General features: G+C 37.4%; 1 protein-coding gene across 3 annotated transcripts in view; it reads right to left on the reverse strand.

Moving 5' to 3' along the window:
* TMEFF2 (transmembrane protein with EGF like and two follistatin like domains 2) overlaps positions 1 to 22,634 on the reverse strand; it is a 656,761-nt gene that overhangs the window by 122,215 nt on the left and 511,912 nt on the right. For 2 of the 3 annotated variants that reach the window (XM_075179935.1, XM_075179937.1), the window contains exon 7: positions 18,148 to 18,207. The exons of the other annotated variant lie outside the window; for it this stretch is intronic. In XM_075179935.1, the coding sequence (XP_075036036.1) occupies positions 18,148 to 18,207 (60 nt within the window). The remainder of the gene's footprint in view (positions 1 to 18,147; positions 18,208 to 22,634) is intronic. 3 annotated transcript variants of the gene reach the window in all.

Consider the following 22,634-nt stretch of genomic DNA (forward strand, 5'->3'; position numbering starts at 1 on the left):
ATATTATGTTTCTTGTATGTGTAACAGTGTTAGCACTATGAAAAATATGTTCTACTGAAGGTGTATTTTATGATCAACAAATTATGTATACCTAAACATTTTATGTCATGAATATAATTGACAACAAATCAGTATACACAATACAGAAAAAAAGGTTTATTTTTAGTAGGCTAGTAATGAGCAATCTAAAAAAACCTTTAAAGCAAGTACATATTTACAAAAATAGTTGACATATCTATAAATAATGCAGATTAGTAAATTAGTCCTTAAGCTTCAAAGAACCTACCTATGCAAAAACTAACTTATGCTGAGGGCTTTTTCTAATGTTATTATAAGGCAGATACAATTGTTATGTTTATTCATAAATGATAGTCTAAAGTATTGCTATGAATATTTACACTGGTAACCAGACACGGTGCATCTTTGTCAGAGAGATGGATCTTCCTGCCCATTATCAAGTTGGTGCTGAAATATGAGAATGCAAGAACTTGATGGGAACTTGATGTTCAGTAATTTATTTTCTAGCTCAAGTAGTTTCAGTAAATTGCTGAGGCCATTGTTGTCTAGTACTGAGTTTAATTTATTCTTCTGCAAATATCAGCCTAGGTAGTACAATCTTGTGTTCACAATTACATCTTATTTATTTCACTTAGATTAAACTATTAGGACAGACATACAGCAATTTCTATTTAAATCCTTCTTGACAAACAAGACAGTCACTGTTACACTTTCATCCACCAGTGAACTGAAGTCATTCATTATGTAAATGACCCATAAATTTGTTTACAGCCTTCCAATTCATTAATGGATACAAGGAGAAAATAGAGAAGTATGAGGCCATTTGAGCACTAATACACCTTAAAACTGTCTGTGACTGCTTCATAGAACTTACTCTAAGATTATAAACAGATCTCATTTTAGAACAGGCTACTGATGTTTAATTTTACATAGGCAAAAGAGAAGGAAAACAATGTAATTAAAAATGCTTATACTTTATAATCTTTTGGCAGAAGAGAGAAATGTTGTCAATTTTGTTCAGTTCATTCAGAAATTATTTGCTTTTTGAGCTCATTTCAAGTAAATAATCCAATAGTTTAGCAGAATTGCAACTATTATGATGTTATGACCACTGTTTTCTATAACATTGCTGGTGAATGTATTCTGGATAGGGTCATGGTCCTGTATCTACAATGTTTCATTTAAAATAAGATACCTATATTAATTAACAATGCAGGTCATCTGTAGTTTCAGCAGTGGGTGACAGTGTGTCTTTCGTTAAAGAGAATAATATTTCCAGTTTGGTGATGTTTGTGGTATCAGAATTATTATTTAGGATTTATAAAGGGCAGGACCACCAGACGGAACACTTGGCAGTTGTGGCAGATTTTAGACACATTGCTCCCATCATTAAATGGCTCCTTGGCCACTGTATATTTATTTATATGCATAAAATAAATGTAGTTGTAAGCATCCAAAGCCTGGGATTGCTGTGACAAAAAGTGAAAATATATTTGCAAGGGAAAGTCTGATTGGCCTTCTATATCACAATAGTAGGCAGGGCCAACATCAGAAATCATGGGGCACATTGTGGCAATGGTTGTAATTGTTGTCTTAGGCTTGGTACACAACAAAAAAAAAAATCTCCAGATGCGATATAGATTTTACCAACGACTGAAAAAATCAGCATACCGATTCATGTGTACATGTTTTACAAGATTTATCGTTAGTTCTGTGCTCTTCATCGGTCATAACCATGGGCTGAAAAGATTGTGACCCTGCACACTCCATAGAGATGAATGAACACTGCAGGTCCTGAGAGCATACACACTGCAGAATTGGAACGACATCGTTCCATCATTGAACAAGGTTTTTAGTTACTTTTAAAAAGCAAATCAAACAATACAAGTTTTGGAACGATAATCGTTAGAGTGTACACACTAATGCGATATCGGGTCGAACAGTTGTTTATCATGTGATTGGCCCGATAATCAGCTGGAAAACCTGTAGTATGTGCCCAGCCCTACTGTTAGATTTTGACACAATGACCATTTGAATAATGGCAAAACTAAATGTATCATTTTATAATACACTGTGAAGTTAAAGAAGGAAAAAAAACAGCCATCAATAATTTGTGATACAGTTTACACAGCAAGTAATGCAAATTAATAGATTAGGCCATAAACTGCAAAATTAATTTAGAAAGAAAATCCTTAAATAATGGTCGGGTAAATAGAGAGCTGTAATTAATTAGATATAATTACATTGTATTTTGAATACATTTTTAAATAGTTGCCTTCATGCAAAACTCATACCAGAATGAAATTGTTATTTTAAAAGAATGGTAGAAAAAGGACCTACAACATGCAGCGTCAATCAGAAAATAACAGGGTGCTTTTTCCTTACGTAAATTAAAAAATGTGAGAGCTTAATGATACCATATGAAATGCGTTAAATATATACATACATGCGTAGGGACAAATTTAATCTCAACGACAGCTATGCAAACTAAGAATAAATTCAAGCATGGTCAATGATATGAGAACTTCATTACATGCTAGTAAATTGTTATTATTATTATTATTATTATTATTATTGTTATTATTATTATTATTATTATTATTATTATTATTATTATTATTATATTGTTTATTTATAAAGCAATGATAGCTTATGTAGCACTGCATATTTATGTTATCATAATAAAAAACTAATGATGTACAAAGACATGAAACAGAAGGTAGAGACAGCCCTGCCCAAAAGAGTTTACAATCTAAGAGGTATAAGAACAATTAATACAATGTAGCGGAATAACAATTGTAGCTGCTTGTGGGCAAATTGTGTGGCTAATGTAAAGCATTAGCATTATCAACGACTGATATTATAGTAATCATCTGTGACTGTCATTTCTGTGCAGCCACGGGTGGTGTGGTACGTTTGGAATAAGTAGAGAAGATAAAAATTATAATGAAAATGTGACATATGGAATGTAATATTTTGTAAAATGCTGCCAGAAGATGAATCAGCAGAAAAGGTACATTCAATGTACAAAAAATCAACATGCAGCATGATCCAACAGATCTGCTGGACACCTTCTAGTGAATGGCAAACATTTAGAAATATACAACCCACAGAGAAGGAGTATAAATATAGACAACTTTCAGTAGTGTGTATCAGAGTTTCTAGGCATCATTCCGCAAGTACTAAACCTTCAGCGTGTCACATTTTGAGAATTTCTTCATATACAAACCTATCCATTTATTTAAAAAGGATACACATTATCATACCCATTTCCAAATATAGAAAACATCAAAACATGATGTTTTGGGAGGTACTTGAGGACTAAAGTGGTGCATTACATTATATGGCCAATCATCATGTATGGTTTGCTTCTTTTTAGAATGTTTCTAACTAAATGCTACTGGATATCTTCAGCATGTCCAAGATGATTTATCTGTCTCATAGAACACCCTTGTAATGTTAGACCCTTAAACTGTTTGTAAACACCAATAGCCTGGGCTACTCAAGCTTTTCACCTTCATCTGCCCCCTTTCCCCATAAGGCTTGATTTGATCACTGTTACTCTTTTGTCCCCAGGACCTTTGAACAAAGCTTCTGGTCCTTCTTACTTGAAGTAAAACAACAGAGGAAAAGGCAGAGTAATATAAACCACGGTCAGAAAACACATCAGCAGTGACAGTACAAAATCAGTGGGTGCAGGTAAGGTTAGGAAAAGAGCAAAGGTCAGAGCTAGTGGAGTTCAGTCAAAGATTCAGACAGTACGTGAATAAAAACAGAATACAGATATAATAGGATAGGTTTAAGAGAATGTTTCTTATGACACAATATTTGCTGGTAAATAATTAAACAAACAGAGTACCTTTATCTCCTACTCAGGGTCAGGGAACTGCTCTCCATTAATTGCCAGGTATTTTATTTTATTTGTGTATTTTATAATATTTATATGATTTTTCTGTGCAAATATGAGCCTCACATCTCACATTGGAAGCCTCATACTCAGGGATGTAGTGCCAGTGACTATATAAAAGACAGTCAACATATTCTGAAACTGCAAAAGTGTGGGACTCCCCAATGCTAATTTGTACCAGTGATGATTATTTTCCAAAAATAAATATATAAACATTTTATAATTACTTAACTTGTTGTGGTCTCAATTCGCTATGATACTGGGATTTCTTTAACCCACAAAAGTCCTGTTTGGGACAAAAGAGCACTCAGGTAAGAGTAGCTCGGCAATATGTACATGTGTGAGCTTATACAAAGTGTGTCTCTAACAGTGTCCACTTAAGTATCATGTTACTGAGGTCTGCGGTAAAAGCACTCACCCAGCAACTCCTGAGTGGTCACGTAGATATAGTGTCAACAAGACACGTAAATAACAGCAAAATTGACTTTCTTGGTCCTAAGTAATTGGTGAAAAGGTAAGATCCTCAAAACTGTTTTTATATGTCTATGTCTATGATATCATGTCATATCAATGCTCGATGTCTGTCATATAGATTATATTGCTTAATTAATTGGACAACATTTCTGATCTGCATAGTGGTGCCTCTAAAATTCTAACCATGGTGAAACAGATGGGGCAGATGAAAATTCATTACTATATGTTCCTAAATCTCAAATATGAAGCCTTACGTAGTATGCTGAATTATGTGAAACTGCAATATGTGAATGGGAAACTAAGCCTTTTCTTTCTATTAGCCTCAAATTCCAATGAATGAAGCATGTCACACCCAGCCATAGGTATATGTGCATACCAAAAATAATATTTGCTTATCTGTATCAGTTTCTTGTTACCACAGCGATAAAACAGGTTATTCCAATGTGATATACCAAGTTCTCTCCAAAACCAGACAAGAACGAACAAAAAATGTATATACCAAATAGTGGTCATTCATTGGTCTGAAAATACTACACTATATGCTATTTCTATTTCTTCCTTAGTATCTGGTATCGGAGATAACTATATATTAACCATGAAACAACCTGGTATATCACTGTGGTAACAAGAATCCTATACTGTATAGATAAGCAAACACCATTAATATTTTTGGTTTACACATATACCTATGTTTGGGTATGATACCTATGCTTGGGTATTGCACTTATTGGTCTGAAAATATTACACTTTTCTTGGTATCCTTGTTTTTATTTCTATGGTCATACATGTTGGAATACTATGTTCATGGTCTTTCCTGAGACATCCAGGATTCATGTATTGATAAGCCTTTAAGATATTTACACCCGGTACGCCTTTAATGACCACCTACTACTAGTTTTTGGCTTTCATCTCTAACTACTATATTAGGTATTAGGCTCCGTTCTCCTTCTTTTCCCTACTTGACCTAGATTTTCATTTGCTCGTACTGACCACCTGGCACATTGAAGGAAGGCAGTCTCCCTGCAAGAAGGCAGTGTTTATTGGTGTAAATTGACATTCTATACTGAGTAATTTCAATATAGTATTGAAGCACCAATATTTATTGTACATAACGTGTGTGTGTGTGTGTGTGTATGTATATATATATATATATATATATATATATATATATATATTACACTATCAAGCCCATTTGTTTATTTTCTGGAATCAAAAATCTAATTTAAGATTTCTATCAGTTGCCTAATGACTGTCATAGTACCACTGCATGTTCCATTTATTTATTCCATTTTCTTAGCTGCAGTAAAATCAGCCAAGTATAACATGGTTTAAATACTGTTTATTATTTTAACAGCACTGCATTAATTAAAAAAAAAGACATTCCATTTGATGCCAACACTAATGGACAGAAGGGAAGATGTAGTGCTAGAATTACCAGATTACCATTTAGAGTTAACACATTGTGAACTAAACTATACACTGACAAAAGTTCATACATAGGCCCTATTTTCAAAGAGATGGGTCACTCATTTTGCCTTTGTTATATACCTCTTGTGGACATTTCATGAAGTTTGTATGATAAAGTACAAAAATAAATCTTATTAGAAAGAAATGTTTGCAGCTTTCTGTTCTAGGCACCATTTGAAATGCTAGTCTTAGCTTGTTCATTTCTTTCAGTACTGCTAACCTCTATGCTACAACTGCATGTAAATAGCATTTTTCAGAAGTTCCTTCTACTTTTAGAGAGATGTATATGAATGTCTTGAGATGAATGATGGTAAATCTGGCTACCAGTAACTTCTGCTAATGATGTCTAGGGTTTTCTTGAAAACCGGGTTGACCTGTGACCTTACTTCCTTTCAAAAGGAAAGTTTACAGATGGAAATTGCTCAGCTTCAATATAATATAATACTTTTTCTATGTAGAATTTTTTTATTTGAATCTTTTTTTAATGTCTGTTGCTCTGAAGGAGGACTGGATAAATATCATACAGCATTCATCTTTCATGATCCTTTGGAGTCCAGAAGGCGTAATAATATATTGAAACAAAATAACTTATTTTGATCAAAGATGCAAATTGGCATATAAGCTGTTTTTATCTAGACATTGCAATACTGTTTTTAACATTCAAGTAGTGAGAGACAAGAACAGGAAAACGATTAAGCTATTTAAATATGCAATGATGAACTGTGTAAGGTTACCAGGGTTGGTACCTTTTAGTGTGATCTTTTTTCACCTGGGTACAACGCGATCTGGATGTGAAAGAACAGTTGGTGGCAGGGCAAATTAAATTGTTCTTGCAGCTGCTACAATCTCCTACATTCTGTAGCAGAATGGCGGAAATGTCCAGATATTTTACGGGCCACAGACAGCATTTCCTGCACCTCCGTCATTTTTCAAAAAGCTCTGCACCACCAAGTTTATGGGAATGTGATAGAATTCACCCAGCTGTAATGCTCTCACAATATTAGTGGCGTTAATAGAAATGACATATCCTGAGGATATTCCAAGCGGGATAAGCCATGTTGTAATAACATCGGTGAGTTTTTGTAACAGATTGTCAGCTGTATGCCTCTTAGTGAAGCCGCTGATACACAGAGTAGCCTGCCTCTGAAAAAATGTGAAGTTGTTGGGTGCATGCTGCTGCTGTTCCTGCTGGTAAAGGCAAATCACCAACCCAGTGAGCTGTCAGTCATATAATCTTTAGTTTGCCCAATTCCGCTTGTCCACATATCTGTAGTTAAGTGTACAGTGGGTAGAATGGCATTTTGTAGCCAAATTATTACATTTTTACAAACCTTCTTGCACAGGTGAGGAATAGATTTTCTTGTAAAATGATGTTGTGATGGAATTTGGTACCGGGAACACAAGACCTCAATTATCTGTCTAAAACCAGTTGCATTAATAGTGGATATTGGATGCAGATCTAATACTAGCATAGTCGCCATAGCATCTGTGATCCGCTTTGCGACTGGGTGACAGCTTTCATACTTGCTTTCTCTTCCAAAGAACTGTTTACCAGTCAATTTTTGTAAACTACTAGTAATATTCTTCTTAGTCTGCTCCTGGGTTGAAAATCCACCCCCAGCAGCAGCAGCAGCACTAGCGCTAAACAATTCTTCCGAGGATTCATAGATAGTGGAGGAGTCATCTAGCCTTACAACTTAGATGCAGGACTAACTCCGATCGCTACAGAGGATATTGATGAGGACGGTGTTGTGGGTGTAGATTGCAGGTGCTGGGATCTAGGTGAGAGAAGAGAGCTAGTTGATGCTGGACTGTTTTTTGTTATTTTATTAGCATAAGTTTGATATTTTCCAAACAGTTTGCCATGAACTTGCTTCAAATGGTGCAACATGGATGAGGTTCCTAGTAGGAATGCTCACTGACCCCCGTGAAGTGGTTTTATTTTGGATCTGGATTGGCTGCGTGTTTTGGTTTTGGTTTTGGCAAAACCACCCTCAACCTTTTTTGTTCCTACATTATTTTTAACCTCACTAACACTAATTTCAAGTCATTTGCAGTCAGTTTTGACCACCGTATTGGTCACATTATTATTTTCATACACTTTCGGACAAATATTGCAGTGACCTGGTTGGATGCTAAGCGACAAAGCAATGACTCAAACACACTGCAGTTCCTAGCACACCTAGGACACATTGGCACATATCAGTGACAGAAACGAAAAGTAGTGCAAGATGGAATTGTCCTTGGGCCCTCTCACCCACCCTTATGTGGGATCTTAAAAAAGACGTGCATACTTTAAGAAACCAAACACCTCAGCCACAAAAGTGCCACTCCTTGTGACTGAAGTACTTGGTTTGTTTGGGCCCCCACAAAACAAGGTAACAATTGCCTTAAGCCAGTGCCGTAACTAGACATTTTAGTGCCCTGGGCGAGACAAGGCACCGGCGCCCCCCATCTAAGTGGGAGTGGCATTTTACAAGTGGGTGTGGCCAACCTAATGTGGGGGTGTGGCTAGCACCTTACTGAAATAACTCTGTTACACATATTTGCAAATGCATGAGATATATATATATATATATATATATATATATATATATATATATATATATATATATATATATATATATAGACCAATGGGACACCCCAGTCCCCATTGAGTATTATGGGGACTGCTGGATTGTGCGATAATTTGCTTAATGAGGAAGATATCTCCGATATCTCCTGTTAGACTTTTGTTAAATGGCCACATTACTTAAAAATGTCTAAGCCATTCAGAAAAATCCATTTCGCATAGTTTAGGGCTCTGTGATTGTACAATTCATTATCCTTTATTGGATATTAATTACATATTACTTCAAATGTTTGGTTAAATTCAACTTACATAATGTACAATTCTGTCCAGAAAAAAACCATACATAAAACACAATTGTATACATTTATAAATCTCTGTGATATTATGCACCACATGTAATGAAAGTTATTTCTTATCAGTGTTCAGCACTGAGGCAAACATGTGAAATGGTTAAAAGATGATAACCAGTTAAAATTCACAAAGCTTCTATTTATAAACAATGTCCTGAATGAACATTCCTCCTAATGTTTGTAAATCCTGAATATTGGCATAGGTGTCCAGGAATAGTGGAAACGTTCACTTACAGTTAGTGGCAGTATATCCCTTTCCGTGTCCGGTTTCTATCTGCAGAGCTTGTTACCTCTCCTATATAAATTGGAGGGTGATTAACTCCTGGATCTGGCGTGACTGCAGCATTCCATCCAGCTTCTGAAAGGGACTAATACACACGGACGTCATGAGAGAGAGAGATTAACTTTCCGCAGTGGAACGCATGTGCGTTCCACCGACAGGAAGTTCGGCATTTGGAACGCAAAGCGTTCCAAATGCCGAACTTCCTGTCGGTGGAACGCACATGCGTTCCACTGCGGAAAGTTAATCTCTCTCTCTCTCTCATGATGTCCGTGTGTGGACGGTAAAAAGGCAGAAGATAGGGCTAGGTAGCGGGCGGCTGCTGCGCCCACTTGGGCTTGCGCCCGGGGCGACGGCACCGTCCGCACCACCCTAGTTACGGCTCTGCCTTAAGCCACCTAAGTTAACAGTGATGTTAATGAACTCTACTGTGGCAAGATGTTGTTGTCATCATCCTCAGTCTCAACCTCACCCTCATCAGTGTGTACATCATCCTTACACATTATTAATTCATCACCGCTGGAATCCACAATTACAGAAGTCTCTGTACTTTGATGTAACTGGTGGTAAAGGCCTTCCTCATGGAAATTGTAGTTCATTTTGATGACCATCATCTTTTCCACATTTTTATGAAGTAGCCTCCTATGCCAATCACTGACAAGGTTCCCGGCTGTGCTGAAAACTCTTTTTGAGTACACACTGGAGGGTGGGCAGCTTAGGTATTGCAAAGTGTGTTGTTACATGGGGCTCCAATTTCCCTTTTTTTCCTCCCAGTATGTTAAGGGACAGTCTGATGTGTCTATTTATATGCTTTCGTGAAAATAATCCTCCTCCATCCTTTGGATGCTGATTCTAGGATCAGGTGGAGTTATGGCAGAGGTGTTTTTTGGTCAATTCTTTTAGACCAGACCAGATGTCAAAATTTGGTGCAGAGTCATCTGCATCATCCCTGGGTGTCTTGGGAAAGCAAAGTTTTTTCTTAGCGGCAGTTGAGTGAGAAACTGCAGGAGGAGACACCGTTCTGTCACGTAACACTTGAGCTGTCAACTTGCTCACCAGGAGCTCCTTCCATCTCTTCAGATCTGGGTCAGTTGAAAACAAAGAGAAGACATAGGTCTTAAACCGAGGATCAAGCACAGTCGCCAAAATGTAGTGATCCGATTTCAAGATTTTGATAACTCTTGGATCCTGGCGAACCAAATAAAGTACTTGATCTGCAAGTCCGAAATACTTAGCGGTATTGCTTTGTTTAATCTCTAATCTCTAAAGTCTAATTAAGGGAATAACTTGACTCAAGCTCACAGTGTCTGTACTCACCTCACAGGTGACTACTTTAAATGGTTTCAGCACCTTACATAACATGGAAAGTATTCTCCACTGTGCTTGACTAAAATACATCCCCCTCCTATTTTAATGTCATGGCTTGTGGAGTAAGCGTGGATGGATTTTCGCTGTTCTTCCATCCTCAGAATCATATATAGGGTGGAATTCTACCTTGTCACCACATCTTGTTTCAGTTGGTGGCAAGGCAAATTAAATTGTTCTTGCAGCTGCTACAAACTCCTACACGCTGTTGCCGAATGCCGGAAATGTCCAGATAATTTACGGGCCACAGACAGCATCTTCTGCACTTACCTGTCATTTTTTTAAAAAAGCTCTGTATCACCATGTTTATAGTGTGAGCAAAACAGGGAATATGATGGAATTCACCCAGCTGTAATGCTCTCACAATACTGGTGGCGTTATCAGAAATGACATATCCTGAGGAGAGTCCAAGCGGGATAAGCCATGTTGCAATGACATCCCTGAGTTTATGTAACATATTGTCAGCTGTATGCCTCTTAGTGAAGCCGCTGATACACAGAGTAGCCTGCCTCTGACAAATGTGACGTACTTGGATAAATGCTGCTTCTGTTCCTGCCGGTGAAGGCGAATCACCAATCCAGTGGGCTGTCACAGTCATATAATCTTTAGTTTGCCCAGTTCTGCTTGTCCACATATCTATGGTTAAGTGTACAGTGGGTAGAATGGCATTTTGCAGCCCAATAATAATATTTTTATGAACCTTCTGGTAGAGGTGAGAAATAGCTTTTCTATTGAAATGGTGTCATGCTGGAATTTGATAACGGGGACATAAGACCTCAAGTAACTGTCTAAAACCAGCTGCATTAATATTGGATATTGGGCACAGATCTAATACGAGCATAGTCACCATGGCGTCTGTGATCAGCTTTGTGACTGGGTGAGAGCTTTCATACTTGCCTCCTCTTGCAAAAGATTGTTTAACAGTCAATTGTTGTAAACTACTAGTAGTCTTCTTCTGGGTCTGCTTCTGGGATGAAGATTCACCCCAAGCAGGAGCAACAGCAGCAGCAGTGGGACTAAAGCTCAAGCATTCTTCTGAGGAATCCAGGATAGTGGAGGAGTCATCTAGCTTTAGCAACTTGGATGCAGAACTAACTTTGATCGTTACTGAGGATATTGATGAGGACGGTGTTGTGGGTGTAGATTGCAGGTGTCGGGATGTAGGTGAGAGAAGATTCCTAGCTGATGATGGACTGCTTGTTGTTATTTTTCTACCATAACTTTCTGATTTTCCCAACACCTTGCCATGAACTTGCGTCAAATGGCGTAACATGGATGAGGTTCCTAGATGGTTAAGGTCCCTCCCTCGACTGACTGTGGCTTTACATACACTACAAATGGCTAGACAACTGTTGGCAGGATTTGTGTAGAAATAATACCACACATAAGAAGTGGCTTTTTTGGTCTTATGTCAAGGCATGACAATGGCCTTCTTCTTATCACGTGCCTGAACTGCTTCCACTGGTGCAGAATTTACACAAACAACATCCTGTTCCAATTCCAAGTGGCATCCTCAATTGGTGTATCACCGGCTACACTCTGGTTTGTTCAGGTACACATCTGCAGAAATGCTAAAAGGGGCCTTCTTTATGGGTACACAATCAGAATGGTCACGATTACACATAGCACTCGTGGATGGACTCTCCTCAGGGATTGGTGTAGTTTCTGAATCTGAGCATACATTTTCCACTAATGCCTTACTGTTTTCTTTCAGCTCGGCTTTTACACATAAAAAAAACTTGTGCACCACTTTTGGAGTCCGAATTATTTGGTCTTGCTTGGTCACGAGTGACCTTACAAGAAGATGCCTCAGTAACAATTTTAGATCTCGCACTCATAGAGAAAGGCGAAAACCTCATTATTTCTTTGCCACTGCGTGTGTAGAATGGGATGTTGGCAATTTTTTTTTGTTTGGCAGATAACTTTTCCTTGATTACAGCTCTTTTTTTTCTTCACCATGGTAAAAGGTGTTTTTTTTATGTTTTTTTTCCCTGACTTAAAAAGACTGTACTTTTACATAGGCTTTACCAGATGACGTACAGGATTACTATCATCAGGACTGGTGGCAGCAGCTGCTTGCTGCTCCTACTCTTCTGTGTACTGCTGTGAATCCATTTGGATAACACCATACACTTTTTGGTGCAAATTCAGAAGAAAAGCAAGCAAGGACTAGTATTTGTATGTCAGCAATGACAATTAGCAATGGAGCAATGCAGCTTTTGTCTTTGGGTGTATATAACACCGTTCACTTTTTGGTGCAAATTAAGAAGAAAAACAAGCAAAGACTATTATTTGTATTTTAGCACTGACAATTAGCAATGGAGCTTTTGTCTTTGGGTGTATATAACACATTACACTTATTGGTGTAAATTCAGAAGAAAATTCTACAAGGACTAGTATTTGTATTTCAGCAATGACAATTAGCAATGGAGCTCTTATCTTTGGGTGTATATAACACCCTACACTTTTTGGTGCAAATTCAGAAGAAAAGCCTGCAAGGACTAGTACTTGTATTTCAGCAATGACAACTAGCAATGCAGCTCTCGTTTTTGTGTTACCTATATAATACTGTAGACTTTTACTGCAGAATTACACCAACCCTGACAGCAATATATATATTTTTTTTATGCAATGAGAATTACCAGCGCACCTCTCCTTTCTGTGTGTTACCTATATAACACAGTAGAATTGGACTGCAGAATTACATCAACCCTGTAAGCACTATTATTTGAATTTTTCTGCAATGAGATTTAACACAGGAGCTCTCCTATCTGTGTGTTACCTCTATAACACAGTAGAATTGGACTGCAGATTTACATCAACCCTGCCAGCAGCAATAGTATTTGTATTTTAATGCAATGAGTGAGATTTAACTTTGGAGCTATGGAGCTCTCCTGAATGTCAATGATTACTTTCTTTAACACTGGTACCACCCTCCTCTTTCAATTCTCTAACTTTACCTGCCCAACTGCTCTATACTCTATGCTACCCCTTCTGTACCCCTCTCTCAAATGGCGCTAGATTGCCGTGGAGGGCGGTATTTATAGATTCCAAATCTCGCGAGATCCGAGATCCTATTTCTGACGAAGTCACAATGACGTTTTGCCTCGTTTCGGAATCCGAAAAAGCGTTAAAGTACTGAGTCGACTCAGCTCGGTACTCGGATCTCCTAAATTCGGGTGGGTTCGGTTTCTGAGGAGCCGAGTCTGAGCATCTCTAGTTCCTAGATGGTTAAGGTACCTACCTCTACTGACTGTGGCTTTACAAATGCTACAAATTGCTAGACAACTGTTCTCAGGATTTGGGTAAAAATAATTCCACACATAAAAGGGTGGATTTTTTGGTTTTATGCCCAGGCATGACAATGGCCTTCTTCTTATCATGTGCAAGAACTGCTTCCACTGGTGTAAGACTTACACAAACATCATCCTCATCAACATTCTCATTAGCGCCGTTGTCAGCCACACAAATATCCCCCTCAACCTGTTTCAGTTCTGAAGTGGCATCCTCAATTTGTGTATCACTGGATACACTTGGGCTGCTCATCCACAGATCTGTAGAAATGCTGAAAGGAGGCCTCTTTATGAGTATAGTATCAGAAAGGTCAAGCTTACACCTAGCACACGTAGATAGACTCACCTCAGGGATTTGTGTCATTTCTGAATCTGAACATACTGTTTCTTCTAATGCCTTACTGTTTTCATCCAGCTCGGCTTTTACACGTAAAATATTTGGGCACCACTTTTTGAGTCTGAATGACAAGGTCTTGTATCGTCATGACTGACCTTACTCGTAGAGAAAAGCGAAGGCCTAATTCTTTTCTTGCCACTGTGTGTGTAGAATGGCATGTTGGCAGATAAATTTTTCCAGCACTTAACTTTGCCTGGATTACAGGTGTTTTTTCTTTACCAAGGTAAAAGGTGCTTTTATACATTTTTGTTTCCCTGATTTAAAAACACTAAGCACTTTAACAATGGCTTTAGCGGATGATGTAGAGGGATTACTATCAGCATGACCGGTGCCAGCAGGTGCTTGGTACTCCTGGTCTTCTGTGGACTGATGTGAATCCATGTTGATGACAGAGTACAAATGTGACTGTAGACTTTAAGTAACACTGCCAGCCCTTTTATTAAAATTTTTCTTTCAGCACTGAAAACTGCCACCTCTCCTATTTCTGGGTGGGCTATGGCACAGTACAATGTCACTGGAGACTTTTTATTACACTGCCAGCCCAACAATGTGTCTTTCAGCACTGAAAACTGCCACCTCACCTGTTTCTGGGTGAGCTATGGCACAGTACGATGTCACTGGAGAATTTTAAAAATACTTCCAGCCCTATTATTATAATTTAGCTTTCAGCACTGAAAACTGCCACCTCTCCTGTTTCTGGGTGAGCTATGGTGAGCTATGGCACAGTACAATGTCACTGTAGACTTTAATTCCACTGCCAGCCAAACAATGTGTCTTTTTTAGCACTGAAAACTGCCACCTCTTCTGTTTCTGTGTGAGCTATGTCACAGTACAATGTCATTGGAGACTCCCAAGAGCAATGCCACCCTTCCTCTTTCTCATTCATTAATGATGCTGCCCAACTGCACTGGAGACTGCCAACAACCCTGCTACCCCTTCTGTGTCTCTCTGTGAAATGGCGCTGGATCTCCGTGAGGGTGGTACTTATAGAATACAGAACTCGCGAGATTTGACTATTCAGCAATGAGGTTTTGCCTCGTTTTCACTTCCGAGGGCACGCGAAAGTACTAAGTCGGCTCATCTCGGTACTCGGACCCGCAAAATTCGGGTGGGCTCGGTTTTTAAACGTAGCCTGCAGTTAGTCACATACTGAACTGTTATGCCTTACATTTTCTATAAGATTTACATTAGGATCAGAGCATGAGTATGAGTGTGCAAGCTTAATCTTTCATTTTAATTCTGTTTAACACTTTTAAAGCTGTTACTCCTTCACACTTGCCCTGTACCCTAATAAAAAATTTTTTTTTATTATTACTACATGGTGACTTTTTTGTAGTGAAAGTACAGCTCACTTTTGCTCACACCCCATAGAGGTACAAGCAAAAGTAAGCGTTACTTTTAACGTATAAACAGTAATATAGCGTGGCCGTGATGTTCTCAGAAACTTCGCTCCCAATTGAACCTGCCCCTTAATGTCTAAAGTATGCCTTTGCTGTTTTGTCCTGTATTTTGTAACATCAAAGTATGAGGATACCGGGATAATGTTTAGCCCTGACAGCTGACTGGTCTGTCTGTAATTCAACCCTTTGCACTGGCCTTAACGGTATCTCAACGTAGGTTAAATAAATTACCTAGGCATAGTGGGTAAAAAACACACCCTTTTATATAAAAAAGCAAATATAAATAATGTATAAATAATAGCAATAATTTGACAATACCAGAGAGTTCACCACACTGTGAACTACCTTACAAGCTTCTTTGTCTCAGCCATGCTTTTCCCTCCTCTAAGGTAGGGACAAAGATCAATGTCCTCCTGCTTTTGAGCAGAGCCACAAATAAAGCATAATTCACAGAGGCTTCAGTGTCCACACAGGCACAATCCTGGATGAGTCCCACAGGATTAGTGACTTCTACTCAACACTGCCCTGAAGAGAGACCCCCGTGGCACTGCATCTGTATCTTTTTGATCCCAGGTAATTTAGGGGCAGGAGCTGCCAGTGGACTTCCTCAGTCACCAGCTCACTAGCAGGGACCCTGTGGTGTGTGGCTCCTACATATCTGCTAAACAGGATACAACACCTGCTGCCGGTGTAAAAATGCAATGGCCAGGATGCAAAGGAAGTACACAAACAAAGGCATGTTTACACAATAATAGCAGTGGGCTCAACCCCACCAGACAACATTTAAGAATATACAATAGACATACCATGCATACAAACATTGATAACACAGTACAATCCAATCAATATTAAACACAGTTTGAAAGGGGACACCCAAGCTAAAGCTAACCTGAAACCCTATTTTCAAGCTCTTGACAGCCCCATCTTCTCACACAGAGTTTGGGATAGCTGGCACAGAGAGGAGGACAATTGCCCCCAGGAAGATAATTGCCCCAGGAATCCTTACACTGGTTCATCTGGATCCCCATAGTATGTTTGATAGAAGGAGAGCATGTAGTATATTTTTGTCAAATATCACATGTTACCCCATATAAGTATATATATATATATATATATATATATATATATATATATATATATATATATACTTATATGGGTTAACATTATGTGATATTTGACAAAAATATACTACATTCTCTCCTTCTATCAAACATACTATGGGGATCCAGATGAACCAGTGTAAGGATTCCTGGGGCAATTATATATATATATATATATATATATATATATATATATATATATATATATATTCTACATTAAAAAGTGTTTATGGTGCTTTGTTTGTAAAATATATTTTCAATACTACAGTCTGCCCTTCTAACTGAATTTTCTTTTGGGTACTGCAAAACCGTAATATTGTATAAAGTTATATTCTGCAAGAGCATTGAAAGTACACATATTCTGTAAAATATAAAAATGCAATTTACTGTTTTTAATATTTTAGCTCTATGTTTGGTTACTATTCATGTTGATGTGTATTATATAATAGAATGTCTACTGGTCGACAACCACTGTAGGCATAAATCCGAACAGTTCAGTACAGACGTCAATAGCATACAAGGCTAATAAATATTCAGTTTTTAAGAGATGTCTCATAAGAGGTCCATTATTACCCTACAGGAAACATGTGCTGGGTTGTCATAAACATGTATGGTGGTGCATTTGTTACCATGACCCTCCTGTTTGTGTGGTTATGTAGAAAACACCGAAACAAAACGCCAAGAATGAAAAACAGTCTGGAAATAAGATACAGTGACTACATTATTGTCAACTGCTTTAATTGTCTAAATAAAAGGTTGAGATCAATTTGTGAATAATATTCATACATATTTGACTATTTCTAGCACAAAATGTCTTGCTGAATAAAGTTAATTTTACAGATAAATATAATGGAGTGATCTCTCGTTAGTGTATCTTTAAGACCTCTCTCACATCATACTGTCAAACACTGACTTTCAGCTACTGTCACTGCTACTGGAACCTTATGGGAGAAGGTATTACAAATTGTTTTATCCTTGCACATTTACTCGAAACAGTAATGCAACTCTTCAGTGAGTTTTTTTATAAGGTTATATGGAGGTAGCACTCTATCATTATGACAAAGGAGTATTGACCATTCACTTAAAATAAAACAAGGAACACACACTCTAAATATGCTCTTTGAATCACAAGTGAAATTTTCATCTATGGTACAGTAAACCGACTATCATTATTTTTGATGGCTACCTTTGTTACACACAAGTTTTTATTATCTGAAATGAGTGCATGCATGTAGCATGTTCTATAACAAACAAAATAACTTCAAAATACGAGTTAGTCAATATTTTCTCCAGCATCTTGACTGTTTATTTAATAGAAATTCAGACACGAGGAAATAAAAATGAAACTTTGAACATGTTTTGCTTGCGTATACTGTGATATAACCTTTCTGTCTTAGTACAGAACATTATGTTCTTCTTTAGTCATTGATGTCACTCTGTGCAAGATGCCAAGTGGCATAAATGCTTAATAATAAGCGTACATTGCAGAATATAAGTAGATAGTTAAATGTGTAATTCATTTACCTGCATAGTCTGTCCTTGCATAATGACTGTCTTCTGATTTTGTGGTTGCTGTTGTATTTTCTGTAAAAAATAATATGGTGAGATTAATTGTAGCTATATTTCTGCATTTAACTGTAGCCATTTCCACTGGCAGAATCAAAAGCATACTAAATCATACAAAACAGCTACGTTTCTTCATTACAATACAAGATCATCTGTAATTTGACAGAGATATCTGAAGTGCACTATGCTCAAAGGCCCGTGGGGCCAAGCCAGGTACCCTCTTACTCCCCCCACTTCTGTTAGGTAGTGGCATGTGCTATGGTTGATGGAAACTATTTGTGTGAGATGTACTAAAACATGTATGTTTTTTTTTCAATAAAGATTTTTGCAGCATATTTTATCTACATCACACCCACATTAACTCCATATGTTTACCTGTCTTTCAATTGGTGCAGTCTCCTCCCTCACTTGTTTTTTCTGTTCACTTTATCCTCCCTAAGCATATTATTATTGCAACAATCTGAGATAATTGTTCAGTTCACAGTCTAACTTGGGAACAAGTGTAAATATGATACTTATATTAGATTCTGTATTTTGACTCCATTGTTCTGGATATATTCATGACTCCCAAACAATAACTACTCTCCTTCAGAGCTTGAAAACCGTGGTAAATAAGTGTGGGACATTCAAACATATGAAAATCTATTTAATTTGTCTCAATGATGTTGTAAAATCAGAAAGTTAGTAAAACAAAGGCCATTTGGGTCAAGGTCCTCATTCTATTAATGTGGACTTTTGATTCTATAAAATCATTTGACTGAAGAGTACAAATGTCCATAATGATTGGCAGTATAGTAATTACGAGCAGTGAGGCCTACATACTTTGACACTGTACACATTTTTTGGTGAAGAGCAGTGATATGTCAATGACTTTATGCTGCACATAAATTTCATTTCAATTATTTTTTTGATTAACAAAATACATTTAAATCAAACTGAAATTGAGCAATCCCACACAGGGCTACAAATATATATTAGCTGACCAAGGGCAGGGGTCACATTACCCCATACCTATTTACAGAACATATGTTGTAACACTGTATCAAGACAAAACCATTTGTAAAACTTTTTAAGCAAGGGGTCCCTATGTTTACAAAAAATGACAAAAGTCGGACATCTGTTAGAAATTGGGATTTTCAAAAATCTTTTTATGTAAGTGTTTAACAATGTAATAGGAATAGAAAATAGCTATCACAGGAGATTCCAAATTCTGAAATAATAAACCCTGAGAAAATTGCAATATAAATCTATTAATAGTTGCACTTTTGAATTGTAACAAATTAAAAGAAGACCACAGTGAATAAATTATGCAAAGTGTTTGGTATGCCTTGGGTGTGGGTCCAGTATTTTCGTATGTATATTAAAAAACAATGTCTAGACCTGGAGAAAAGTGTGGATGGTTTTTGGGAGGAAGGGTGGTGGGAGGGGTGAGCCACATGTAAATACTAGCATGTAGGACTATTAGTCTTGCTCATTCAGTACCTGGGATTGGGGTGCTGTGATAAGTGTACCATAAATCCCAAATTTTATGGATTTATTTTTTATTCTGTTAGTCTGCAAGCTTGATATTAACCAAATACGGTTAATTACTTCAAGTAATGAGGGAAGGGGTCTGTCTTTTTCCCAATTATGCGCTATTTAGAGCTTGGCAGCGCAGCACATGTGCATAATGAGTTTGTTGGTATGAGGTATAGGTGTGCACAGTAGGAGGTTGGAAAGGGAGAGATTGAGAATTAAGATGGGTACACAGTACAGGTTTTTCAACCAACTATTATGCCAATCACACGATAAATGACTGTTAGATTCAATATCACATTAGTGTGTATGATCATGTGTTATCGTACCAGAGCACATCATATCATTTAATTTGATGCATAACCTGACTAAAAATCACTATCAACGATGGAACAATGTCAGGCAAATGTGGAAGTGTATATGCACTGACGACCAGCAATGTAGACAAATCTCTATAGAGTGTGCAGAGTCACAATCTTTTCAGCAAACGGTTATGACAAATGGAGAGCACAGATCTTAAGGTAAATTATTTACACGTGAATCAGCATGATCATCTGGACTTTCAGTTATGGTAAAATTGTTACAGAAATTGCATCTGTAGAAATTTCCTGTAGTGTGTACCCAGCTTTAGTCCTTTTATGCTGCCATTTACCGTAGAGATGCCATTCCAGAAGGACGCTATGAGAGGGCAAGACCAGAAGATATGTGGATAGATGCCCTTTGTCCATACTGTCTCCAGCACAGATTTGATATTTGGGGGTAGATATAATGAAGACCTTCTGAAACCAGGTACCGCCTCAAGTAAATCTTGTAAGAGTTCTCTCTAACTGCTACACTAATAGAGCATTTTGCTAGCTTCAGAGCAATCACCTCCCACACTTCTTCTTCTAGGGCAGCACCAACATTAGCCTACCATCAGCCTTTGCGGGTGTCTAATATTGGTGTTTCTGGAGCAAGGATCATACTGTATAAGAAGGATAGTACACCCCCATTGATGGGGTAGTAGATACAGGTATGCTCTAACTGAGATAGTTTTCTAGATGGAGAATCTTTGAGGTTAGAATGAACAAAGTGGCACATTTTCAAATACTGATAGAATTTTGTTTTGGGGAATGAGTATCTCTCCTGGAGCTCTGTGAAAGGAATTGGGATAGTTTTATAGAAGAAGTTTATGATTGATTAACTGTACTTAAATTGTGTATATTAGTAAACTGGTTCAGATTTTGGATTGGTTAATGTTAAAGCTATCCTAAGGGTCAGAGTTATTATTTTAAGCTTTGATTTTTAATTGTTTGTGCCAGGAACTTGTGGATTAACTTGGTCCAATAAGTTTAAAGAGTCTCTTTAAAAAATGATTTCTGTTTTTTATAGGACACTAGGGATTTGTGATAGAAAGATATTATATGGTTGCTCCATTATTAGGAAAATAAATGGGGGCCCCTATACTTTTGACCTAAGGGTAATTACCTTTTTTGTCTATTTATTTATTTATTTTTTTATTTAAAATAGCCCTGATCCATGACACAATTCTTTCCTGGCTCACTTACCTATCCAACAGCTGCTTCACAACCTACCCTCTCACTATCTCTTGGCTTCCCACAAGACTCTGTTTTTTTCACTCTACGCTTCTTTGGTGAAATAATATGCTCATTTGGCCTTCAGTACCAGCTCTATGCGGAAGACACCAAAATCTATTTCTCCTCCACTAGACTATCCCCTTCTCTTCTTTGTTGTGTGACCAACTATCTCTCTGCTGTCTTTAAATGGATGTCCCAATGCTACCTAAAACTTATCAGGTCCAAAACAAAGTCTATCATCTTCCTTCACCTCAAATATCCCTTACCCGTTTGGACCAACATGAGGTGGGATATGAAGTTTACCTGCAGGACTCTATACCCCCGTTTTTTTTTGCTGTTTAACATCTAATCCCTGTTAGGAGGAATTGCCTTTCCTTATTAAAATGTGCCTCATTTTTTTTTTATATACAAACTTGTTTTCAGTTATCTTTGACAAGTGTTTGCTTTTATATTATTATTAAAGGGTAATACACTATGTTCCTCTTTTTAATGTTTTATTATAAATGCATCCATTTGGAGTATCCAGGAAATCCTTGAGTTTTGGGAAAAACACCATCTTAAGAACCACTAGAAGGACCAGAAATGTGGGCATTATTAAGCGTATACACACTGAAATCTAGTAAGTGCATTTTTCATGAGGGGCTCCGTCTAACATTGGGAGACCCCTACATGTTTTGATGTGTTTCACTACCTAAATTGGTATGGCGGTTCTTTTACACATTTTCCCCTGGAATAGCTACATATGTTTGTTTGTGAAACTTTTGGAGCTATAATTCTGGATTTCTTATTGATGGTCATGATTGATCTTTTGCACAAATTTGAACTCTACGTTTTGCATTTAATGAGTAAAACACATGTAGTGATGTTATATCATTTGTTAACGTACTACACTATTGCTTTATCTACAATTTCTGTGTCTTGAGGTGAAGTTGTGACCTTATGCCTAGAAAGAACAATGTAAAAAAATGCAAGTTTTTTTGTGATATTTTCTGGTAGTTTATTGGACTGTGTCAAAAAAGACAAGTTACAGTTACCGCCATTATCCGCACTTCCAGCTTCAGTATAACTACTTATTGTATATTTGGTTTTAGTGAGACAATGTGAAGTCTGGATATAGGCAGCAAATCTGAAGCGTGTGCGGTTAACCTCTAAAATTTATCATGTCAGTTATTAAAAAAAACTGATATGATAAAGCTAGAGTATGCAATTTTGCAACATGGCAAAATCATGCTGCACTGCAGGGAGGTCAAATTTAAAATGTGTGCCACTTGGCCTATCTAGTCTGCCCATTTTTTAACCTATGGTAACCTCCAATCCTATTTTATCCTAATTTCTTTGTAAGGATATCCTTTA

This window comes from Mixophyes fleayi, chromosome 7, assembly GCF_038048845.1.
Source record: "Mixophyes fleayi isolate aMixFle1 chromosome 7, aMixFle1.hap1, whole genome shotgun sequence".
NCBI lineage: Eukaryota > Metazoa > Chordata > Amphibia > Anura > Limnodynastidae > Mixophyes > Mixophyes fleayi.